Source organism: Capricornis sumatraensis, chromosome 7 (genome assembly GCF_032405125.1).
Source record: "Capricornis sumatraensis isolate serow.1 chromosome 7, serow.2, whole genome shotgun sequence".
NCBI lineage: Eukaryota > Metazoa > Chordata > Mammalia > Artiodactyla > Bovidae > Capricornis > Capricornis sumatraensis.
Window position 1 is genome coordinate 71,633,678 of NC_091075.1, and position 22,393 is coordinate 71,656,070.

The window sequence follows — 22,393 nt, forward strand, 5'->3', positions numbered from 1 at the left end:
ATATGGTCTATGTTTACCTGGGATTTCTTTGGAGGGAATGATGCTGAAGCTGAAACTCCAGTACTTTGGCCACCTCATGCGAAGGGTTGACTCATTGGAAAAGACTCTGATGCTGGGTAGGATTGGAGGCAGGAGGAGAAAGGGATGACAGAGGATGAGATGGCTGGATGGCATCACCGACTCGATGGACATGAGTCTGAGTGAACTCTGGGAGTTCGTGATGGACAGGGAGGCCTGGCGTGCTGCGATTCATGGGGTCACAAAGAGTCGGACACGACAGAGCGACTGAACTGAACTAATGTTTATGTGAACTTTTTCAAAAGAGAAAAGCTGTCATATACAAATCATTGCAAATAGATTTTTATGTTTGGTTGTAGAATGTGACTTTGTTTTGCTAAGGACAGGGGCATATACATGCTTCCCATTGGCAAGCAGGCCTGAGAGTATCATAAGCTGCCTTCTACAACCCACTGAAAACAAGTTCTCAGCTCCCTCCTCATTCGAAGTCCTCTCAGATTTCCATTAGAGAACACAAGTGGATGCCAGATGAGAACTCTCTAGACTGTTCTTACCTTCAGCCTTTCCTCATCTGTCATCCATGGTTAATCTTAAACGGGGCAATAGGCAAGTGAGGAGGAACAGAGAAGAAAAAAACTCAGGAAACAAGATCCCTTAACAAAGTTGAAGATGATTTAAAAAATCATGGTCCATCATGAAGGTAATTTATACATTTTATTCCAATCAGTGTGAAGTTCTGATTATTCCAGTGAGAGTAACAGGAATCCTGCCATTATTTTATATCGAGGTTTGGGGAACTACATAGGAAAGGGAGCATGACTAAAGATCTTGCTAGGAAAAGTACCACCTTCCCAGAAATTGAGGACAACTGAGGCACCATTCCTTCCACAAAACTGACTTTTCATAACATTTTCAAGTCCTAAAATGTCTTGGTAAAATTCCTACTGATGCTCAAGTTCTGGTGTCAGCCTTCTGTGCTGGGAAGCTCTTCTCGTGGGAGTGAGTCAGACTTTCTGGCTGGCTTTATTTTCTTGATATGTCTTCCTAACATTAAGCCCCAAATTGCTTCCTAGCATTTTCCATCCAATAGTCAGAGTTCCGTGGGAGGTCAACTTCCACTTAGATGGTATCTTTACAGTATCGATTTGGAAGGAAAACCTATGCTACTTCACTGGTGAACTCACTGCAGATTAAAATGTAAACGAATGTGATTTTTTAGTTAAAAAAAAAAAGTCAAAAAAGGAGTTCATGAGATCTGTAGCGTATAATTTCACTGCCTAGCGATCTTTCAGATTTCTAGTATTAGAGATTCGAAAGCTTTTCTCTATAGTAGTCAATACCTGAAGCAGTACTAGCCTAAAGACTGCAACCTGTATACTGTCTTGTATACTGGATTCTGAAATCTAAAAATATATATATATATATAAAGATTGCAACCTATAAGCCTACAGGCTGAATCCTGCCTTTCAGTAAGATCCCTTTGACTCATGCAGCGTTTTAGAAAATGAGCCAACTTCACAGGCAAATGATTACAAGTCTGAAAGTTGTGGTCTTCCTATGTGAAGAAAAAAGGGCAGATTTCACTAGCATATTCCTTTTACTTTCATCCTTCCTCCCTCCTTGCCTGAAGCATGGATATAACACATGGAAGCGGAGTATCCACCTCATGACCATGATGATAGAATAAATGAAGGAGGAAGCCAAAAAGAGTGTGAGTTCTGCTGCCTGTTTCTGAACTTCCTGCTGTGGAAAAAAAAAAATCCCTGTTTATTTTTATTTATTATTTAAGCTAATCTAGTAAATTTTCCATCACATATAACCAGGTACAATCCTAATACAAGAATACAGAAATTGATAATCCGAAATTATCAACAGGAAGTAAAATAAGAATCTAAGAAATGTAAATCACAGTTTCCATGGTATTGTCATGCTTCTCTCTTGAAGCACAGTTTTTAGATATTTTGAATCTTTCATTCCCTAGCATTACACTGAACCTAAATAAATAGATCTAGCTCCTTTAAAGACATGGAAAAATTAAAGACAGGAAATATAAAAATTCAGGAAAATAAATTGATTAATATAAAAACTGTGTACCAAAAAAAATTCTTTTTCCAAGAGTTCTGGTGTCAAAAACTATATACGCAAGTTTTATTTTTCTTTGTTTCCTGATTCCAGAGCCTTCTGACCAACACACCTTAGTGCACTGATTTGCCTTTAATAGTTTACAGGTGTGCCAAGCTGCTCCTTCACTTCAGGTCACAGGTCAATAGGGTAGGGCCGGAAGTGATCAGAGCCCCTGCTGCTGGTTTCCTCCCACAATAGCCTGTCCACTCACCATGGTAGGCTATACAAGCATTCTCATTGTTTGAATGCATCGCAGTGTGAAAAGGCTGGGAAGCACTGTCCTATAAGATAGCTAGATGCTCGCAAAATAATAACAGCAATGGGAAAAAATTACCTATTACAGTAGTAAATGGACCAAAAATTAGCTCATACTCATAACATCGTTTTATTCTCAGCAAAACCATGAGTGGTCAATAGGCTGCTTGTATTTATTATCAAAGTTCAGAGACATTGATTTGCCCACTAACACACACGGAGAGGAAATGACACAGCCAGGACTTCTGAGTCAAGGATTTCTGCTCTAAGTCTACACTTTTCTGATATACCTCCCTGTATGAGGACAGTCCAAGTTTGCACAGATCTTTAAAATCAGTGTTTTGATTTCATAGCCTGAAGAAAGTTCAAATGGTTTTCCTTTGTTTTCTCTTGTGACTCCCATGCAAACACTAACATATATAGAAACCGATATTCTCTTTGAACTTAGCAAGACTGAGAAAGCACAACACTAAATGACACATTGAGGCCATATCAATTTTCTTTTTGCAGCTCCCATCCCTGACACCCAAGAGTCAACCTTTGTTATTTTGTGTGAATAGAAAGGAGTTTTTGCCCACTATTTTCCCCAAGAGTACCCATTAAAAAGAAAATAATAGCTGCCGTTGACCATCTTAAATTTTGTTTTGTTTTTCCAATTACAATTTCTCATTGCCCTTTCCATAAAAGGGAAGAATAGAGATGAAAGACACTGTCAAAAGTAAATTACATTTTTAACATATAAAAGGAAATACGAATTTTAAACACAGCACAATTATTGTTAAGAGATACTACTGAAACAAAAAGAATTTAAGTTTGCTACTCCTGTTTTAGAAAGCTAGACAACCAATAGATTTCAATGACTAGAAAAAATATTTTAATTTCTTTATAGCAATGCGGAACAAAGAGGATACATGCACCAAAACAGGACAGTACAAGGAAATATCTGTAAGTAGCTACTGGGCTTCCCTGATAGCTCAATTGGTAAAGAATCAGCCTGCAATGCAGGAGACCCTGGTTCAATTCCTGAGTTGGGAAGATCTGCTGGAGAAGGGATAGGCTACCCACTCCAGTATTCCTGGGCTTCCCTTGTGGCTCAGCTGCTAAAGAATCCACCTACAATGTGGGAGACCTGGGTTTGATCCCTGGGTTGGGAAGATCCCCTGAAGAAAGGATCTTTACAGATAGATTCAAAAACACAAGTAATATCTACGATATTAACCAAATATTAATTCACTGTTCAGAAAATGAGCATGCACGGCATAAAACAATAAATGTAGGCAAGCATAAGTTACAGAATACAATATTCAATGGTTATGGAAATGAATTTGTGTCAGCTTTAGGTCTCATGTTTAAAGACATGGGCTCCAGACTCAGAACACCTGGGTTCAAGTCCTGGTTCTATCACTTAGCAGTTGTGTGATGATAACACGCTTCATCTTCAGTCCAGGATTCAACTTCACTTTAGAAAGTATTGCTTTCTTGATTCTATCAACAGTTAAGATTAGTAAAATTACAACATTATATGAAAAGCACAATTCTTATATTGATTACATGCTTATTTTCAGTAATACTTTTAAATCTCATCAACCACAAAATGTGCAGAAGACGTAAAATAATTTCTGCCACCCAGTAACAAGTAAGTCAAGACTAAACGTTGGAATAATGTTAAGTGCAATACTGTGGGCCGAGCTAACCTAGTTCCATGATAGGCTAAGCACATTTGGAAGACAATTCAGTTCTTCCAGTACATACTGGGCATGCCTTGTACTGATACAAGACTGAGTCATCACTGCCTCAACACCATCCTATTACTCCTTATCTTGAGATGTAGGGTAAACATTCTCTTCAGCAGCTAAGTGTAAACATAAACCCTACTCTTCAGGCCACATCGCATTTCAACATACTTAATAAGAGGCATATCTATACTGGCCAAGTAAAAGTCTATCTTCAGAAAGCAAGTCCTTTTTGTGTCCACACAAGTTGACCAATGCACACATGTTCCACTGGCAAGTTAACTTATGTCAAGTTTAGACAGCACATCTTATTCATCTATTTAAATTGCACATTCAAAGTTAATCTGGGTAGGAACGTATACTTTGTATTATAAAACAATCAGCCACACCCATGGCTGATTCATGTCAATGTATAGCAAGAACCACCACAATATTGTAAAGTAATTAGCCTCCAATTAAGATAAATAAATTAATTTTAAAAAAGATGTCTCAAAAGTTTAAAACTGCACTAAAACTTTCATAGATTCTTTTTTTCACCTTCAACTGCTAAGCTTACAAATTTTCCTGATATATAAATACAAATGTACAGAAGTGTTTTCCATCGTGAAATCACATTTATAAGCAAGAAAATGCAATATCCTGAGCAATCAAAAACAGAGAAACTAATAAAGAATGAAATTCGGGGTCAATAAACACCTTGAGCAAATATCAAATGAACACTCTGACTGCTTGACCTTAATTCTCAAAATAATACAGTAACTCACTAGTGCTGCAGAAAAGCTAGCCAAACACCCTCACTAAAACATACCATGCTTGTTGTCTGTTTCTGGAATTATGTGTGTTAAGAATAACATCCAATTACACTCTCCTAGCATTCAAATCGACTTTGAATCAAATCACTGTTCTAAAGCTTTATACAAACCGTATGAAGCCTTTCTAAGTCAATATTCATTTATAAACAAACACACACATGGAATCACATACAGCGCTGTACCTTAATGAAATGGGAACAACTCCCACAATTTTCCTTATGTAGATTTTATGTTGGCAAGCAGGTTCTGTACTGAGCAAGGAAATGCTTCACTTCTATGGGAACTTCATTCAGTTTCCATCTCATCAGGGTTTCATTTTTCATGACCAGACATAGGAAAGGCCAGCAGAGGGGCACAAAGGAAAGCACATATGCACAGGACACTCAGGTGGACCACAACACAGCTTACTTCTGAGCAAGCTCCTCCACCCAGGGAGGCAAGACAGGGGACAGGAGGAAAGGTCAGGAGATACGTTAGTAACCTACCAAGTTGAGCTTTCCCCAGTGGAAAGGTCTAAACACACCCACACGCACATACGCTCAAGAATGAATGGCAACTTGGTCTGTTTTTATAAAGTATTTAAGTTTCACATGTAAGTTTTAATAACTTCTCACTGTCAAACAGACTCAGGCTCAATCCATACTGCTGGCAATAAGTTTTACACAAAATATAAATAACACTGAATTTGATATGAAACAATACAACTGATTATCTCCTTAAGTTAGGCTTTCATAAGTTTTATCACAGTTCTTATTAGAAGTGAAAATGGTTAGATTTTATGACTTTTAATTAAATATTTTCCCCAAATCAGCACAGTCTACTTCACTGGGATATTTGGGTATTATTTTGGATGCTATCAATTAACTCAGATTTAAAATGAAAAATGGAAGTCAAAATATAAAACTATTCTTGAAAATGTCAATTTTCATCCTATAACATTGTATAATATCTTAGGGAAATGGGTTTGCTTTTTCTAAGCTTGAAAAGACAGTCTCAAAGAGAATACGTCATCAGAAACCTTTTGAATAGGATGCACCATATTTTATTTTTTCTTAAAGATATTACATCTTGTGAGAATTTTGCTGTTTTAACAAGACTTAGGTTCTAAGACTATGAATTCTAAAAAAGCAGCTAGAAGGGCATTTTACTACCACAATTGGAAAAAAAAAATTACTGCAATAAAAACTTCTAATCCTAAAAGCTGACTAGCATTCATCAGGCCTCATGAAATTCTAAACAACTCTAATGAAGATAGTTACATCCTCTTTCCAAAATGCCTTTATTTTAAAACCTGTTTTCTGTATCAGTGATGTATATGTCCTCTATTTTTGTTAAACACTTACCTGTGATTTTCTGCAGCAAAGGTGACAATTCAGACTCCTCACAAAAGACCTGAGCCAACGCTTTCTTCACTTTTTCTTCACCTTCACCCAGGTCTTTGTCCACTGAGAACTCTCCACTGACAGAATAAATATATAGCAGGAGGACCAGCAGCTCTTCGGGGCTGTAGTCATCATTGGTCCTCTGGTTCAAAGGCTTAATCATGGGCAGCAGCTGATTTAACACAACAGACATTGTCGATTCCCCAATGTTCTGAAATAAAAGGGGGGATTGGACATACGTCAATCTGTACAAAGGTGTAATTTATGCACTACATGAGTCCAAGGATAGCATGCAAACAAGTCTGTAATGTTCACTGACTAGATGGGTTTTTTATTTGTTTCTTGTCCTGGAGAGAATACTGCAGGAAATTTGGCATTAGAGCTATTGTTTTTCAAAGATCTAGTTCATCAAAAGGCTAGTCAAGTTGCATACCCTTTTGTATTATCTTACATATTTCTTAAACAAATAAGAGCCCATGTATTCTAAAAATAAAAGTGTAAGTACTTCAGACACTAGAAAATGTAAATATCTGTAAAGTAATATCATTAAAAATAAAAACATGCCAGCACCTATGTATACAAATGAATGCTGACACTCTTTCAGAGGAATTACTTTGGATTTTATAACATATTCTTTAAGTTGGCAAATATGAGTCAGAATAGATTTTTTTAAAAAATAACAATGAAAAGTCATTTTCTGCTAAATCTGGTCAAAGTGGGTAATGACACTTCAAGATATCTTTGCATTAGTCTAAAGGTATGGTGATGGACAGGGAGGCCTGGCATGCTGCAGTCCATGGGGTCACAAAAAATTGGACATGACTGAGTGACGGAACTGAATTGATTCACCTTTAAACTTAAAAAAAAAAAGTGTGCTTTTAGATATTTCAATTTCCTGAGGGATATTTAGCAGAGAATTTCAAAATTCCTTTCAAGTGATAATAGCATCGTAGTACTGAGTGAGTTGCATAATTTCCAAGGCACTATGCACACTGCTTGTACAAATTCTGAGGTTTCTGGTGAATAGATAAATCCCTAACTTACATGGTGATTTAATTTTACTTATAATCTAAAATGACCCTATAAAATAAAGTTCAACTATTTGCATTTATATTAAAATCAGGAGCTAAATAATCAGAACTTGCAACTTTCACATGATTCATTCTGAAGCATTCCCTGAGCATCTGCTATGTTCCAGGTACTACTCTGGGTCTGGGGAATACAGCAGTGAACAAAACAAATCCTCTGTTCTCATAGAGTTTACATTTTAGTGGGGGAGAACAGACAAAAAGCTAAAGAAGTAAAAAATATAGCATATTAAATGTTGGTAAGAGCTATGGAGAAAAATAAAGCCGGAATGAAAGATGGGACATTAGGGTGTGTTTGTTTATGTAGGTAAATATGCACTATTTTAAAGAGGAAAAGCCATGTTAAGAAAGGAGTATTGAAATAAAGACCTATAGAAACTCTCTCTCTTAATGAAGTTGACAGTAAGCAGCTGAATTTGGTTCTTATTGGGATAATTACCCAAAACGAGCTTTTCTAGTCAAGTCATTCCTACACCTGGGAAAATTTGGATATATTATCTCAAGGTTAAAGTTCACAATTAAATTCTTTGGTACATGAGAAACAGCTGTTTTTATTTCCACTAAAAATCTTGGACGTTCACAATGTACCAAACAAAAACAAAATGAAATGGATAAAAGTACAACTGGAAAAGAACAGAATGGAGATTTTACTGTTACCTGGTAACAAGACATGGTTTACCAAGTATAAACATACCCATGTCTCAAAGGACATGGCTGAAAGGTTTGAAGGCATCCTAGGACTGTCCTATAGCCTTGGGAATCTCTTGAGAGGAACTTTCAAGTGTATGTCCTTTGCTTTACATACTGTCAAAAGCAATTTAACAGAAAGGAGCTGTGTGTTAAAAGAGGGGCTGTGGGGGCTACAGTTTTCGTTTTTTACTTTTTACCCTATCACCAACTCCTGGATGTCATTAAGCAGATTCCTTTATTATTTTATGACCCACTTCTAAAAAGCAGGTGTACACATCAAGTATCTGTCCTGTAGGAGCCCTGTGATTCCCTTCCCAGAGCAAAAAATACTTTTTTGGAGATAGTTATAAAAAGTAAAATGAGGCAGGGTAATCATCATAATGATCTGAAAAGACTCACTCACTACCATCCAGCCATTGCAGCATCAGTTTTGAGTTACTGATCTAAGATATGCCTCTGTGGCTCAGTGGTAAAGAATCCGCCTTGCCACGCGGAGAAGGCAATGGCGCCCCGCTCCAGCACTCTGGCTCAGTGGTGACGAATCCGCCTGCCACGAGGAGAAGGTGATGGCGCCCCTCTCCAGTACTCTTGCCTAGAAAATCCCATGGACGGAGGAGCCTGGTAGGCTGCAGTCCATGGGGTCGCGAAGAGTTGGACACGACTGAGTGACTTCCCTTTCACTTTTCACTTCCATACATTGGAAAAGGAAATGGCAACCCACTCCAGTGTTCTTGCCTGGAGAATCCCAGGGACAGGGGAGCCTGGTGGGCTGCCGTCTATGGGGTCACACAGAGTCGGACACGACTGAAGTGACTCAGCAGCAGCAGCAATGCAGGAGACACAAAAGAGGTGGGTCTGATCCCTGGGTTGGGAAGATCCCCTGCAGGAGGAAATGGCACCCCACTCCAATGTTCTTGCCTGGGAAATCCCATGGACAGAGGAGCCTGTTGGGCTACAGCAAACAGTTGGACATGACTGAGCAACTGAATACACACACACACACAAACACACACAAACACACACACACCTGTCACTGGAGAGCAAAATCCCTCCTCAGTGATACTGTGGTGGACTTCGGATTACCTGGTCATACTTGTGCACACCAACTCTAAAAGGCTTATTAATGCATTCTACGTAGTTAATAACTGATATGAAAACAAAGCCAAGAATGCTAATCAGTCCACAGAGGCATTAGATATGGTGGAAATAAAGAGATTTCATTTCAAAAATCCAGAATCCACTTCTGACTATTCCACTAACTAGTTTCTTAACTTCTTTGGACCTCAGTAAACTTCTTAGGAAGTCTTTATCTCTGAAACGACATGATCTGTCAGGAGGATGACTGAGTTCTTAAGTCATAGTTATGCTAAGATTTCCATTTCTACTTTCTTTTCACTCCTTTAAAAAAATTACCAGTGATGGTAGAATAGAGTGAATCATATTCTCATTGTTTGCTACACAACAAAATATAAATACTCAAAATAGAAGAGCTTCACTATAGGAAGAAATGTAGATGCAGAAACATTGCACATACATGTGTAACATGCCCTGATATACACTCATGTATTTAATTTTGTCTACTGAGAAGATCTGGAAGTAGTGACACCCCAGTAGCAATGGGCACCCCAGTGGTCAGATCTTAGTTTCTAATCTCACTCTCTAATAATAGGAACCAGAGATCCTTGGAGAAATGGCTGATTCTAGGGCTGGGGCAGGAGAAATACAAGAAGAACCTGGAATATCTTATAGTGCCACAAAGTAAGGAAATCCTTAGAAAACACACAAATGGGGACACATGAAGAGGACACAAGAGACAACTGGAAGCCCTTCCAGTGGCCAAGGCTGGAATAAATTGAGCAAGAGAATAATTAAAGCAGTAATGGATTATAACCCAAAGTGTAAAGTAAATATGCATCACTCCAAACTGATACAAATAAATGACTGCATTAATACATGCAGGAGAAGACACAAACCTTCCTTAACAAAATAATTCCAGATTACTTACCTATATAGGATACTTCTCCTCCAGGAGGTAGAACTTAATTGCCCTACCTCTTAAGTATGGGCTGAACATAGTGACTTGCTTCTAAAAAACTATGTATGGAAAAGGGAGGGAAGAGTGACTTTATCTGAGGATCAAGGTTAATGTCACTAGTGATGTCATAGTGATATCATGTGTCCCTAACATGATGTGATAAGAACAACACTTCATTGTTTGCAGTATTCTTCTCCCAAACCCATAAACCCATGAGAAAAACATCAGATAGATGCTGGGGGACATTCTATAAAATGCCTGACCAGTACTCCCCCAAAACTGTCAAGGTCATAAAAAATTAGAACAAAAAGAAAAACCATCACACACTACATGAAACAAAGGAAACACAATGACTAAATGTAATGTGATGTCCTGGATAGGATCCTGGAACAGAAAAGGGACATTAGAGAAAAGCTAGTGAAATCAGACCAAAGTCTGGAGTTTATAGTTAAGAGCTATGTACCAATGTTCGTTTCTGAATTTTGATGAATGGTTGTAGATACACAATACTGTAAAGTGAAGGGTACACAGAAATTCTCTGTATTATCTTGGCAATTTTTCTATAAATCTAAAACCATTCTGAAAACATTTATTGGAAAGGGAAGGCGGGGGGAAGGGAAGGACAGTAAGAGACAAAGACAGGTACATTCTGATCTTCTTTCTATCAGATTGAAAATTCCAGGAAGACTGATTTTGGCATAGTATAAGGAAGAGGGCTTCCCAGGTGGTGCTGGTGGTGAAGAACCTGCCTGCCAATGCAGGAGGCATAAGAGACACGGGTTCAATCTCTGTGTGAGGAAGACCCCCTGGAGGAGAGCATGGCAACCAGTATTCCTGCCTGGAGAATCCCATGGACAGAGGAGCCTGGCAGGCCACAGTGCAGTGTTGCAAAAAGTCAGACAAAACTGAAGCGACTTAGCCCACCTACCAGACTACAGAGCTACCACTACTACTACTATTGCCTACTACCCCATGGACATGCTTTTTACCCAGCAGAAGTGATTAAGGGAATGAAATACCTTCCAGGAATAAGAAGCCAGTAGTCTCAAAGGAAGGAGCAGCAGCCTACACACACTGGATGTGAAACCAGATTTTGGAACCTAACTGCAAAATTAGTCAAAGGTTAAAGGCAATATAAACATTATTAAACGCTGCCATTAAAAAGCACATACAGAGAAAACCACAAAGAAAGGGGGGGAAATGGCTTATTTATAAAGTACCAGGGATTAAATTTCTCACTCATTTTGATATAAATGGGCTTACTGGTGGGAGGTGGAAGACTGGAGCTGTGTCTGGAATGACCAAAAAAAGAATTTCTTTTTTTAAAATTCTGCAGACTGGGACTTCTGTTATTCTTGAATGAGTCCCCAGTAACTTCATACAAAAGGTCCTCTGTAAAATGTATGTTGTCTTTAGAACAGCCAAGTTGGGGGCTGAATTAAGATCCCTCTGCAAAGTCAGTCAGTCTCTGCTGGCTGGCTCTGCAGGCATGAGGTGTAAACCGGCCATGTGTGGTATGGCTACAGAGTAGACTGCTGGTTCCACACCTGCCCCTCTGGGGCGTGAGCCTGAGGACCCTCAGGGAAACTCTAAGCCATCTAAACTGCTGCTCTGCTGAGAACCTGTCTGCAATTCCTCCAACTTCCGCTCAGTTAGGGGGTGCAGGCTCAAGGGATGGTGCCAGTGTGGGGCCTGAGGGAGTATGTGAGGCCCTTCTGATCCCAAATACCATTTGTATTAATGGCCTTTGCTGTTCTTGCATTAATACTTGCCACAAGGCCTTACATCCCCATAACTAAAGCCATTCTGCTTTTTGGGGGAGGGGATAAGCTTTATATGCTCCAGAGAAAATGCAAAACTGTAACTTGGTGTGTACAGGATAACTAATTGCTGCCCTCATGCATTCATCAACAAATATGCATTGTATACATATTATGTGCCCTACACTGTGCTCTACTCTAGGCATGCAAGGAACAAAGCAAGACACAAGGAGCTCACAGGAGAGTGAGGACAGGAGTAAACAGTCATGCTGCTGCTGCTTTAGCAGAAGGATTCATTCACTCCGGAAATAGAGCCGAGGAATACCTACATCTTTGAAGAGGTAGTACCTCAACTGAGTCTTGAACAATCAACACCTAATATCATGGCAGAGCAAAGCTCTGAGAAATGAGTGATGGGTTAGGATCCTTTGTTCATCCCTTCAACAAATATTTAATACACACTAGTGCGTGGTAGGCAAAATAATGCACCTGCCCCAAAGAGACCCACACTCTTGTCCCCAGAACCATCCATGTTACGTTATATGACAAAAGGGACTTTGCAGATGTGACTAAGGTTATAGACCTTGACATGAGGAGATTAACCTACATTATCTTGTCGTTGTTCAGTTGCTCAGTCCTGTCTGACTCTTCCCGACCTCACGGACTACAGCACGCCAGACTTCCCTGTCCTTCACTATCTCTTGGAGTTTGCTCAAACTCATGTCCACTGAGTCGATGATGCCATCCAACCATCATCAACCCCTTCTTCTCCTCCCTTCAACCTTTCCCAACACCAGGGTCTTTTCCAATGAGTCGGCTCTCTGCATCAAGTGGCCAAAGTATTGGCACTTCACCTTTAGCATCAGTCCTTCAAATGAATATTCAGGGTTGATTTCCTTTAGGATTGACTGGTCTGATCTCCTGGCTGTCCAGGGGACTCTCAAGAGTCCTATCTAGCACCATAGTTCAAAAGCATCAACTCTTCGTCACTCAGCCTTCTTCACAGCCCAGCTCTCACATCCATACATGACCACTGGAAAAACCACAGCTTTGACTATACGGGCCTTTGCTGGCACAGAGATGTTTCTGCTTTTTAATACACTGAGTTTGTCATACCTTTTCCTCCAAGGAACAAGTATCTTTTAATGTCATGCTTATTCTGAGGAAAACCATTTGTGCAACTGTTTGAATCGTAAGCCAAATTAACTGTTTCTCTCATGAATACCATCATTTCTTGAAAAGAATTTCAGATAGAGAATTATAATTAAAATTTGGGTATTTGACAAACTTCTTCTTAAAAATGAACAAACTGAGCCTGCTTCTTCCAGGAAAACAACTGATATATTTATTGCCAATGATAAAATTCTGGCTTTTAAGTTTAAAAAAATCAATTTTTTGAAACTTGTATCTCTCACTATCAGATTCTAAGTACTTAAAGACATTTTTTATAAGATCTAGTACGACATTAAAAATGTGATTTTTTTCTTTGAATTGAATGATGAAATGTGTCACCATCTGAAAAGATTTGCATTCGACAGTGAGTCAGTGTTTTCCAAATGACCCATGCATGATGTAAGAAAATCGGGCAAAGGCAAAAGATTCATCCAAAATGCAGGATAGATGAGTGGATTCTAATGTAAAAGAGTACAGAAAGTGCATTGATATGATTTCCAATCCCATATTACAGCATACCTTTACGAAATTACTACTTGCAGTGTCAAGGTATGGTATCAAAACATAGTATCTGCAAACATCTGAAAAGGAAATCAAAATGTTCCTGCCTTTTTCAACTATGTATCTGCATGAAGCTGGACTTTCTTCAGATGCTTCAACCAAAACAACATACGGCAGCTTATTGAATGAGGAGGCAAATACAAGAGTCCAGCTGCTTTTCTCTTCAGGGAGACATTTAAGAGATTTGCAAAAATATAAACCAATGCCATTCTCACTTTTCCTTTGGTTTGTAAATACTGCTATTTTTCATAAAATATGTTATTTATGTTAACTCGTAACAGGTTTGTTATTATCTTTAAAGGGATTGATAAATAAATATTTTAAACTTTTCTCAGTTTTAATTTCTACTATAGTGAAAATTAATATCTACTGGTTTAAAGATGTCACATCTAAAAAAAAAATTTCGTTACTTTGTGTGCTCTTTTCCCCTTCTCATATACCATCGATCCCTTGAACCAGAGCTTCTCAAAATTATGTGGATGTGGCTTACCTGGGGCTTTTGTTAAATGCAGATGTGAATTCACTACGTTTGGGGACAGGACTTGAAGATTCTGCACATCTAATAAGCTGTCAGGTGATAACAATGCTGCTGCCCAGTGGACCACATTTTCAGTGGCATCTGGACTGGACTATTTAACAATTTCTAGACTGCAGGGTATATGGGAAATAAACAATCCTGTTTGAGTCACTGTATTTGTGAATTCCTCTGATATCTCACCTTAATCAGAATGCTGTTGCTGCTGCTGCTGCTGCTAAGTCGCTTCAGTCATGTCCGACTCTGTGCGACCCCACAGACGGCAGCCCATCAGGCTCCACCGTCCCTGGGATTCTCCAGGCAAGAACACTGGAGTGGGTTGCCATTTCCTTCTCCAATGCATGAAAGTGAAAAGTGAAAGTGAAGTCGCTCAGTCATGTCAGACTCTTAGCGACACCATGGACTGCAGCCTACCAGGCTCCTCCGTCCATGGGATTTTCCAGGCAAGAGTACTGGAGTGGGGTGCCATTGCCTTCTCCAAATCAGAATGCTAATAACTCATAAATCTACATCTTCAGCCAAATTTCTCTCCTTTGCTCCCTAGCTATATAGCCAACGAATGAACTTCTCATATATCTCATTAGCAAATTTAATTCAACTTGTCTAAAACTGAAATGAAGATTTTTTACCCCAGATTCTGTTCTGCAGTCTATACAGTCTATACCCATGCTGACTGTGTGGTACCATCACTATTCCAGCTGGACAAGACTGAAACTTGGAGTCTACTTGGGTTTTCCTTGTCCCTGCCACATCAAATCAGCCACCAAGGCCTGATGATTTTATATATCCATCTCCTCTATTCTTTCCTCTACCACCTAGGTTGCGAGGACTAATATTTCTAATCATGACTTATCTCATTCTGAACCAAAAATCTGATATCCTTCAAGATATTTCATGGTTTCCATTGTCTTCAAGATAAAGCTTTTACATGATACACACATTTCTTTTGCTTCTGTGGCTCTGATTGACCATTCAGCCTTATCCATCATGAACCCTTTCCTTCCAGGCTACATTTTAGTTTAGCTGAACTACAGGCTTATATTGCTGTCCAGGATGTTTTTGGCTTTTTGCCCCCATATTTTCCACCTGTTCGCACAATTATCTCCCCTGATTTTCCCTGTGTTAAGTGTACTACTCTATAACTCCTGAGAAGCCTCTGTTTTCCTCTACTATGGTTCTTACCACCTTGAACTTCATAACTGTTTATTCACGTCTCAGTTCAGTTCAGTCCAGTCGCTCAGTCATGTCCGACTCTTTGCAACCCCATGAATCGCAGCATGCCAGGCCTCCCTGTCCATCACCCAACTCCTGGAGTTCACTCAGACTCACGTCCATCGAGTCGGTGATACCATCCAGCCATCTCATCCTCTGTCACCCCCTTCTCCTCCTGCCCCCAGTCCCTCCCAGCATCAGAGTCTTTTCTAATGAGTCAACTCTTTGCGTGAGGTGGCCAAAGTACTGGAGTTTCAGCTTTAGCATCATTCCTTCCAAAGAAGACTGAAAAATTCTTGATGGCAAGAAACACATCTAATTCCTAATGGCATCTCCAGCATCTAGCTCAGTCCTTTGAATAAAGGATCAAAAGTACACTCATCTCTATAGTGAAGTAGCTGACATCAGAAAAGAGAAACAAACATCTACAAAAATATTATTGTTATAGATTACTTCATTTAATCCTCCTGATTACCCTATAACATGGGCATTGTTATTTCAGAGGAAGAAATTAAGCTTGAGAAAGATGACTTGTCAAGGACATCAGCTGGTGAATAGTTGAGCTGGGATCCACTTAAGACTGTCTTTCTCTAAAACTGAGAACTGATCCATTACACATTTCCTCTCTAGAGCTTCCCAGTCAGAGGAAAATCCGAGTTTGTGAAGGAAGGGGATTTCAGACCCTTGAAACAGGCTCTGAAGCCAGGATTCTGACTGGGACAAATCACCAAGGGAACCCAGTAAGTGAGATAAATCACACAAAGCAAGAGCAGCAGTAGACCAACTCAGCATGTCAGAGGAGATCTACAGACTGGCAGCTCTTTAGAGCCCCCCAGGAAGGTAGATGATTGGCCCCAGAACCTCATTCAAGGCTAAAAACCCCTGGTGGAAGGATATGTAGTTGCAATGACAATGTTAAGAAAGAATTTTTCATTCAGAGTGTTTCCATGCCATATTTACCCACCATCCCTAAGCCCAAGGGACAGCTGACTGAGGCTTAGATCAGCCAGTGCCACACGGCAGTGGCCTCCAGTTCTGTGTAGCTGTCAACCCAGTGTGTCCTTTACAAACCACATAATTTTCTATGTACATCTACAACTATGTTTAAAAAAAAAAAGGATGGGGCACACTGAAGAGATATGCACAAAAAGGAATCAGATCCTGAAGTCATCAAAGAGGGTGGAAATGGTCTCCAGGAGCAGTTGATTTAAAGATGGCAGACTGGGGTCATGGTCTGGGCTTCAGAGGAGGAGCAGCAGGAGGAAGTGGTAGATCAATGGTGTAGAAGTTGTTTAAGCAGGCTCAGTTCCCTCAGCAAGAGAAATGGGAAGAGGCTAAGACACAAGGCGGATAAGAGCAAAGATCATTCAGGACCACACAGCCCATTGTTAGAACCTTTGCTTTTCTTCTGAGATAAACGAGCTTCCGAACAGAGGAATGGTATGATCTGTTTTACCAGGCTTGGTAGGACGAGGGATAAAACTGAGAGATTGGGATTGACGTAAACACACTACTATGTATAAAATAGATGCCTAATAAGGACCTACAGTATATAGCACAGGGAACTCTAGTCCATACTCTGTAATGCCCTATATGGGAAAAGAATCTACAAAGAGTGCGCATATGTATATTGATTCAAGTATTTATACTTTGCTGTACACTCAAAACTAATACGATATTGTGAATCAACTATTAAAAAGAAAAGGCTATTACCATCACTTACAATAGCCAAGACGTGGAAGGCACCTAAATGTCCATCAACAGAGAAGAGGATGAAGAACACGTGGTACACATTCAAAGAGTCATTTCCTAGGCAGGTTGATAAGAAGTCTAGGGGTCCCCAAGGAGAGGGGGGTCTGGAATCCTCAAGGAGGAAGAAAGGACGAACTTTTTTCCTTCTCTACATTCCTTAGGATTATATAACAATAATGTATTCTGCCTGAGGACAGTCTCTGGATTAAACCTTCTGGCTAATTCTGTTATCTTAAAGTGTAAATTATGGGAGTAGGTCTGGTGAGGTGTTTACCACCTCCAGACATCCTTTGGATTCATTGGAGAGTATATAACTTCATTGCTAACACTAACAAGCGGGTACTCTTTCTACCCTCTTCTGATGCCTATGTCAGAAGCTTTCTCTATCTCCTTTATACTTTAGTAAAACTTTATTACACAAAACCTCTGAGCAATCAAGCCTCGTCTCTGGCCCCGGATTGAATTCTTCTCCTCCGGGGGCCAAGAATCCCGGCATCGTGATTCAACAACCTTTCAATATGTACAAAGGACTATTCCTCAGCCATTAAGAAGACTGAAATAATGCCATTTGTAGCAAATTGGACAGACCTAGAGACTGTCATTCTGAGCGAAATAAGCCAGACAGAGAAGGAGAAATATTGTATGACATCCTTTATATGTGAAATCTAAAAAGAAATGATACAAATGAACTTACTTACAAAACAGAAACACACTCACAGACTTAGAGAATGAACTTACAGCTGCCACGGGGAAGGATGAGGGGAAGGAACAGTTAGGGAGTTTGAAGTAGACATGTATACACTGTTATACTTAAAATGGATAACCAACAAGAACCCACTGTATAGCACGTGGAACTCTGCTCAATGTTAAGTGGCAGTGTGGATGGGAGGGGATTTTAGGGAAAAATGGATACATGTATATGTAAGGCTGAGTCCCTTCACTCTTCACCTCAAACTATCACAACGTTGTTTGTTAATCGGTTGTACCTCCATATAGAATAAAAATGTAAAAGAAATTTTTTAAAAAGGTTATTACTCAGGCTCTGACGAAGAGAACAGACTTCAGAGGAGCAAGGGAAGCAGAGAGACAGGTAGGAAACAATCTCAATAATCCCAGTAAGAAGAAATGGGTCTTGGACTGAGGTAGACACATTGGAGGTGATGTGAATTAGTTACATTTGGAAATATTCTGAAGCTAAAGCTGGCATAGTTTATTAATGGATTTAATATGAAGTATGAGAGAAACAGAAGAATCTAGAATTATTGCAAGGTTTTTGAATGGAAGTTCAGAGTAGGAGGATATGGTTCAAAGTAGAGAACAGAGAAGGTAGAATTGGAGCAATATGCAAGCATAGGACAGAAACAAATATTTCAGAAAGGGGGGCTGTCTGAGCTTAGGACTGGGAGAAAGAGACAAAAATGAATGGAAGGATTCTGGAGTGAGCAAAATACTATCATAGACAAGAAAGTTGGAAGAAGGTATCAAGAAGACCTAATAAAATAAGCAGATGTAAAGGAGCAATGAGAGGCTGATCTCCAAGTATGAAAGCGTTTCCTAAAATTTATCCCTCTAAGGGGCCCTTGGAACTTACTGGCACTCTGCGTCTGCAGAGCACATGGTGTGGGGCCCTAAATGGGAAACCTTAAAAAGAAGGGCTAGCTTTGCGGTTTAGAGCTAAGATGGCACCTGGCGGAAGAGATGAGGGCGCAGCTTAAGTTGTTTGTCAAAATTTTTGATTGGCTCTCTTGATTTCCGTGCATGTGGACAATGCGTGATCACCATAGACCCCTGTCATGATGTAAGCACATGGTAATCTGACCTTTAGTTTGATAGGTAGAACTATGGAAAGTCCCTCGCAAAACCCCCCTGCTTGCCTATATAAACCAGGAGCTTACGACAATAAAGCGGAACTGCTTAGACAGAACCCCTGTCGTGTCTGATTGTCTCTTGCTCGCCGAGGGGCTGGGTTGGCAGACAGCAGGCTCACTTTTCCTTGGGACCCCTCAGCTCTGCTGAGGGAAGTTCCACTGCCCCTCTCTTTCTGCGGAGCGCCCCCTGCAACATGGTTCTCGGGTACGGGAAATGATGAACTCCTCAGGGAAGGTGCAGACAGACTCTACAAACTTTCTCTCCTACTGAAAATGCTCAGAGAAAACCTGTGTGAGAGCCACACAATGAAATAGTACACAGCAATGAGAATGACCTCCAATTTCATAAAACAATAACACAGATGAATCTCACAAATAAAACACTGAATGAAAGAATCTGTAACAAAGAACATACTATACGATCCCATTTATGTAAAATATAAAAGCCAGGGAAAACTATCTATGTCTTTAGAATTCAGGGAGGAAGAAAAAGCAGGACTTCCAGAGTTGCTGCTCATATTTTATTTCTCGACCTAGGTGCTGATTACACAGATGTTTTCAGTTAGTAAAAATTCATTGAGTTGTACTTTCCTACAGCATTATATTTTAGTTCAATAAAAACTCTTTAAAATGCCATTATACCAGGCCACATTTCCTGCATCCTGGGAAGAACAGAGCTATCTACTTAGAGTTCTTATTACAAATTAGCATTTACCCAAAGCCAGAGCAGGACCATATAAGAAGCTTATAGGAGTTATCAAATTATCTCATTTGACTACACTGAACTTCGGCTACCAGTAAAGGCTAGGGCCTTCATTTCAGAGAGGCTGGAAAGAACAACTTTTAAAGGCTATTCATTTTAAAACATACATATGTTTTAGGGGGGATAAAAACTTTTTTTGTAATTTTTTCCCCCCATCTCTTGAGAAATGATGTTACTTCAAACAGAACTGCCAAGTTTAAGAGGCCCTTTTCTGTAGACAGGCCAGCTGGGCCGTAAGTTGCATGAAAGGAGGGACAAGCAGCTCCTTCAGAGAGCAGAACAGAACACCACAGGGAGCTGGGGACCATGCATCCAGTGAAATCTCCAGCCATTTGTCTTTATCTGGCCACCTTTTATGATTTAAGAGCCCTCTCTGCCATGTTATCATCAATCAATTATGACTGAGCAGCATCTAAAAAACCAGAGTTTTTAAAATGCAACTATCCGTGACCTAAATTTCCTGCTGGTTCTGTTGGCCCCAGGTTAGACCAGTTTGTCTGTCATCAAGGGAGCCAATAAAAATAATAAAAACAGGTCAACCTTGGGCTTTCTGAAGCCTATATAAAAATATTCACACTCCTCTAATCAGTGCCAACTCACTGTGTCCACTCTTTGCTTGAGTTCTCAGTAAATTTCATCTTCAATAATAAAATATCCCATAGGCTGTATACATTAACTAAAAATCAATTTTTCCCCTCTCTGCTTGCTTGTTTTTTAATCTAGCTAAGCAGCAATTTCACAACTAGCAGGCAACTGAAATGAAGTCATTTTGCTGACTCCAGAAAAGGAGTTACATTTTGGTAAATTAAAGAGTATATGAGAAGATGGAAATATAAATTGTAGCTATCTTAATGGAGAATGTGATACTGCACTTCCCAGCCTGTGAGAGAATTTGAATTCCAGGATCCACAGAGCCGAGCAAAGACTACTGATCGGGAGGAAGAAGAAAAATGCAGTGGAGGTTCCAGTAAAATAGACCAGCAGAAAGGCTGTGTAAACCAGAACAGTTATCCTAAGTATTAGTTCAAAATGTTCTGTATCACTTGATGGGAAGTAAGAAGGAAAATGTACTGTAAGGCCTCAAGCCCCCTTAGGAAAATGACCAGCAACAAGGAGATTCTACTCAGTAACAGAACACTTCCTCATATCCACAACCTGCCTGCAGAAACCCATGAGCTGGGTGGAGCCGGGACAAGGCATCAGAGCTGCTTCTCCCAAAAGCACCCTGGCTGGCATCTCAGCAGGCTGTGTCATCTTATTCAGAAGAAACTCTGGAATACTGTCTGCTCCAGAAGAGAAGTTTGGACAGACTCCAGAAGACGCCTTAGTGCCGGGCTGAGCACCCAGCAGCACTGTGGCGAAGGCCGCCAACTTGACTTGAGAGGCCTCCACTGTCCTTGCTGTGACTTTGCTCTTCCCTTTCCCCACCAAGTATGCAGAACTTGCTGACTTCCTCCTAGCACCAGTGAATGAGCCATTCTTCCTCTAAGAAATGAATGACTCAATGGCTGGACTTCTGTGTTTTAAAACAAGAGAAGAGAGATAGAATCTAAAAGTGAGACGACTATTCCATGATAAAATTTCTGGTTCATTGGTGGCTGGGCAGCAACCACGTGTCACAGAAAGTCTTTCTAGAGCTCCTCAAAGTCACATTTTACAGAAATTAACTAAAGCATACTTACTCTTTTTCCTACTCTATACAATCTTTTGTATAGATTCAGAATATAAACATCTCATTTCCTTAAAGAGACAGTATGAAGGGGTGCAATTTAAGTTCCACTCTACCACTGAAAAGGCATTTAACATCTCAAGGCTTCAAGGTCTCAGTAAAAAGGACGATAATACCACATCCCTCAGCTCAGACTTTTAGCTTAGACTCAGACTTTCAAGGAGTATCAGTGAAATGAGCACTTTATAAACTATAAAGCATTACTACATTTATTACTACTTTACCACCTTCTTCACCGAAGCCATGCTTCTGTTCAGAGATCTGATGTCTCACCCCCAAAGACTCAGCTGCACACTGCCCTCCAGTGCCTGGACTTGGCCCCTTGTTGAAGGGAGTGGCTGGGCCACTGCTCCACGGCCTCATCTCCCCACCACCAATGCCCTCAGACTTCCTGGGCACAACTTGACTTGGCTCTCTCATCCCCACCAAGTGAAGGCCATATCAGCAACACGTCCACGTCCAATCCAACAAGTCCTGTGGAGTCCTGACCTCTCTCACGGCCAGAACCTAAAAGAGAAGACTACCTGAAAGAAAGAGGAGTTAACACTTCTTATAATAAATTTTGGGCTTCCCTGGTGGCTCAGTGGTAAAGAGTCCGCCTGCTAAAGCAGGAGATGTTAGTTCAATCCCTGGGTTGGGAAGATCCCCTGGAGGAGGAAAGGAGGAAATGGAAACCCGTTCCAGTATTCTTGCCAGGATAATCCCATGGACAGAAGAGCCTGGCAGGCTACTGTCCATGGGGTCACAAAGAGTCAGACACGACCAAGTGATTGAGCATGCACGCATAAGAAACTTTAAGACCGATGAAAGGCAGGGGCCCTGGAAAGAAGTGGCATAGAGTCTTAACCTAGCTCCTCCCCTACAAGCAATTTCAAGTACCAAGAGTGCTACACACAGCTACAA

General features: G+C 40.2%; 1 protein-coding gene across 1 annotated transcript in view; it reads right to left on the bottom strand.

The window, feature by feature from the left end:
- The window catches only part of SCFD2 (sec1 family domain containing 2), a 397,757-nt gene that overhangs the window by 234,442 nt on the left and 140,922 nt on the right, over positions 1-22,393 (bottom strand). The window contains exon 5 of the mRNA XM_068975329.1: positions 6,286-6,535. Within this exon, the coding sequence (XP_068831430.1) occupies positions 6,286-6,535 (250 nt within the window). The remainder of the gene's footprint in view (positions 1-6,285; positions 6,536-22,393) is intronic.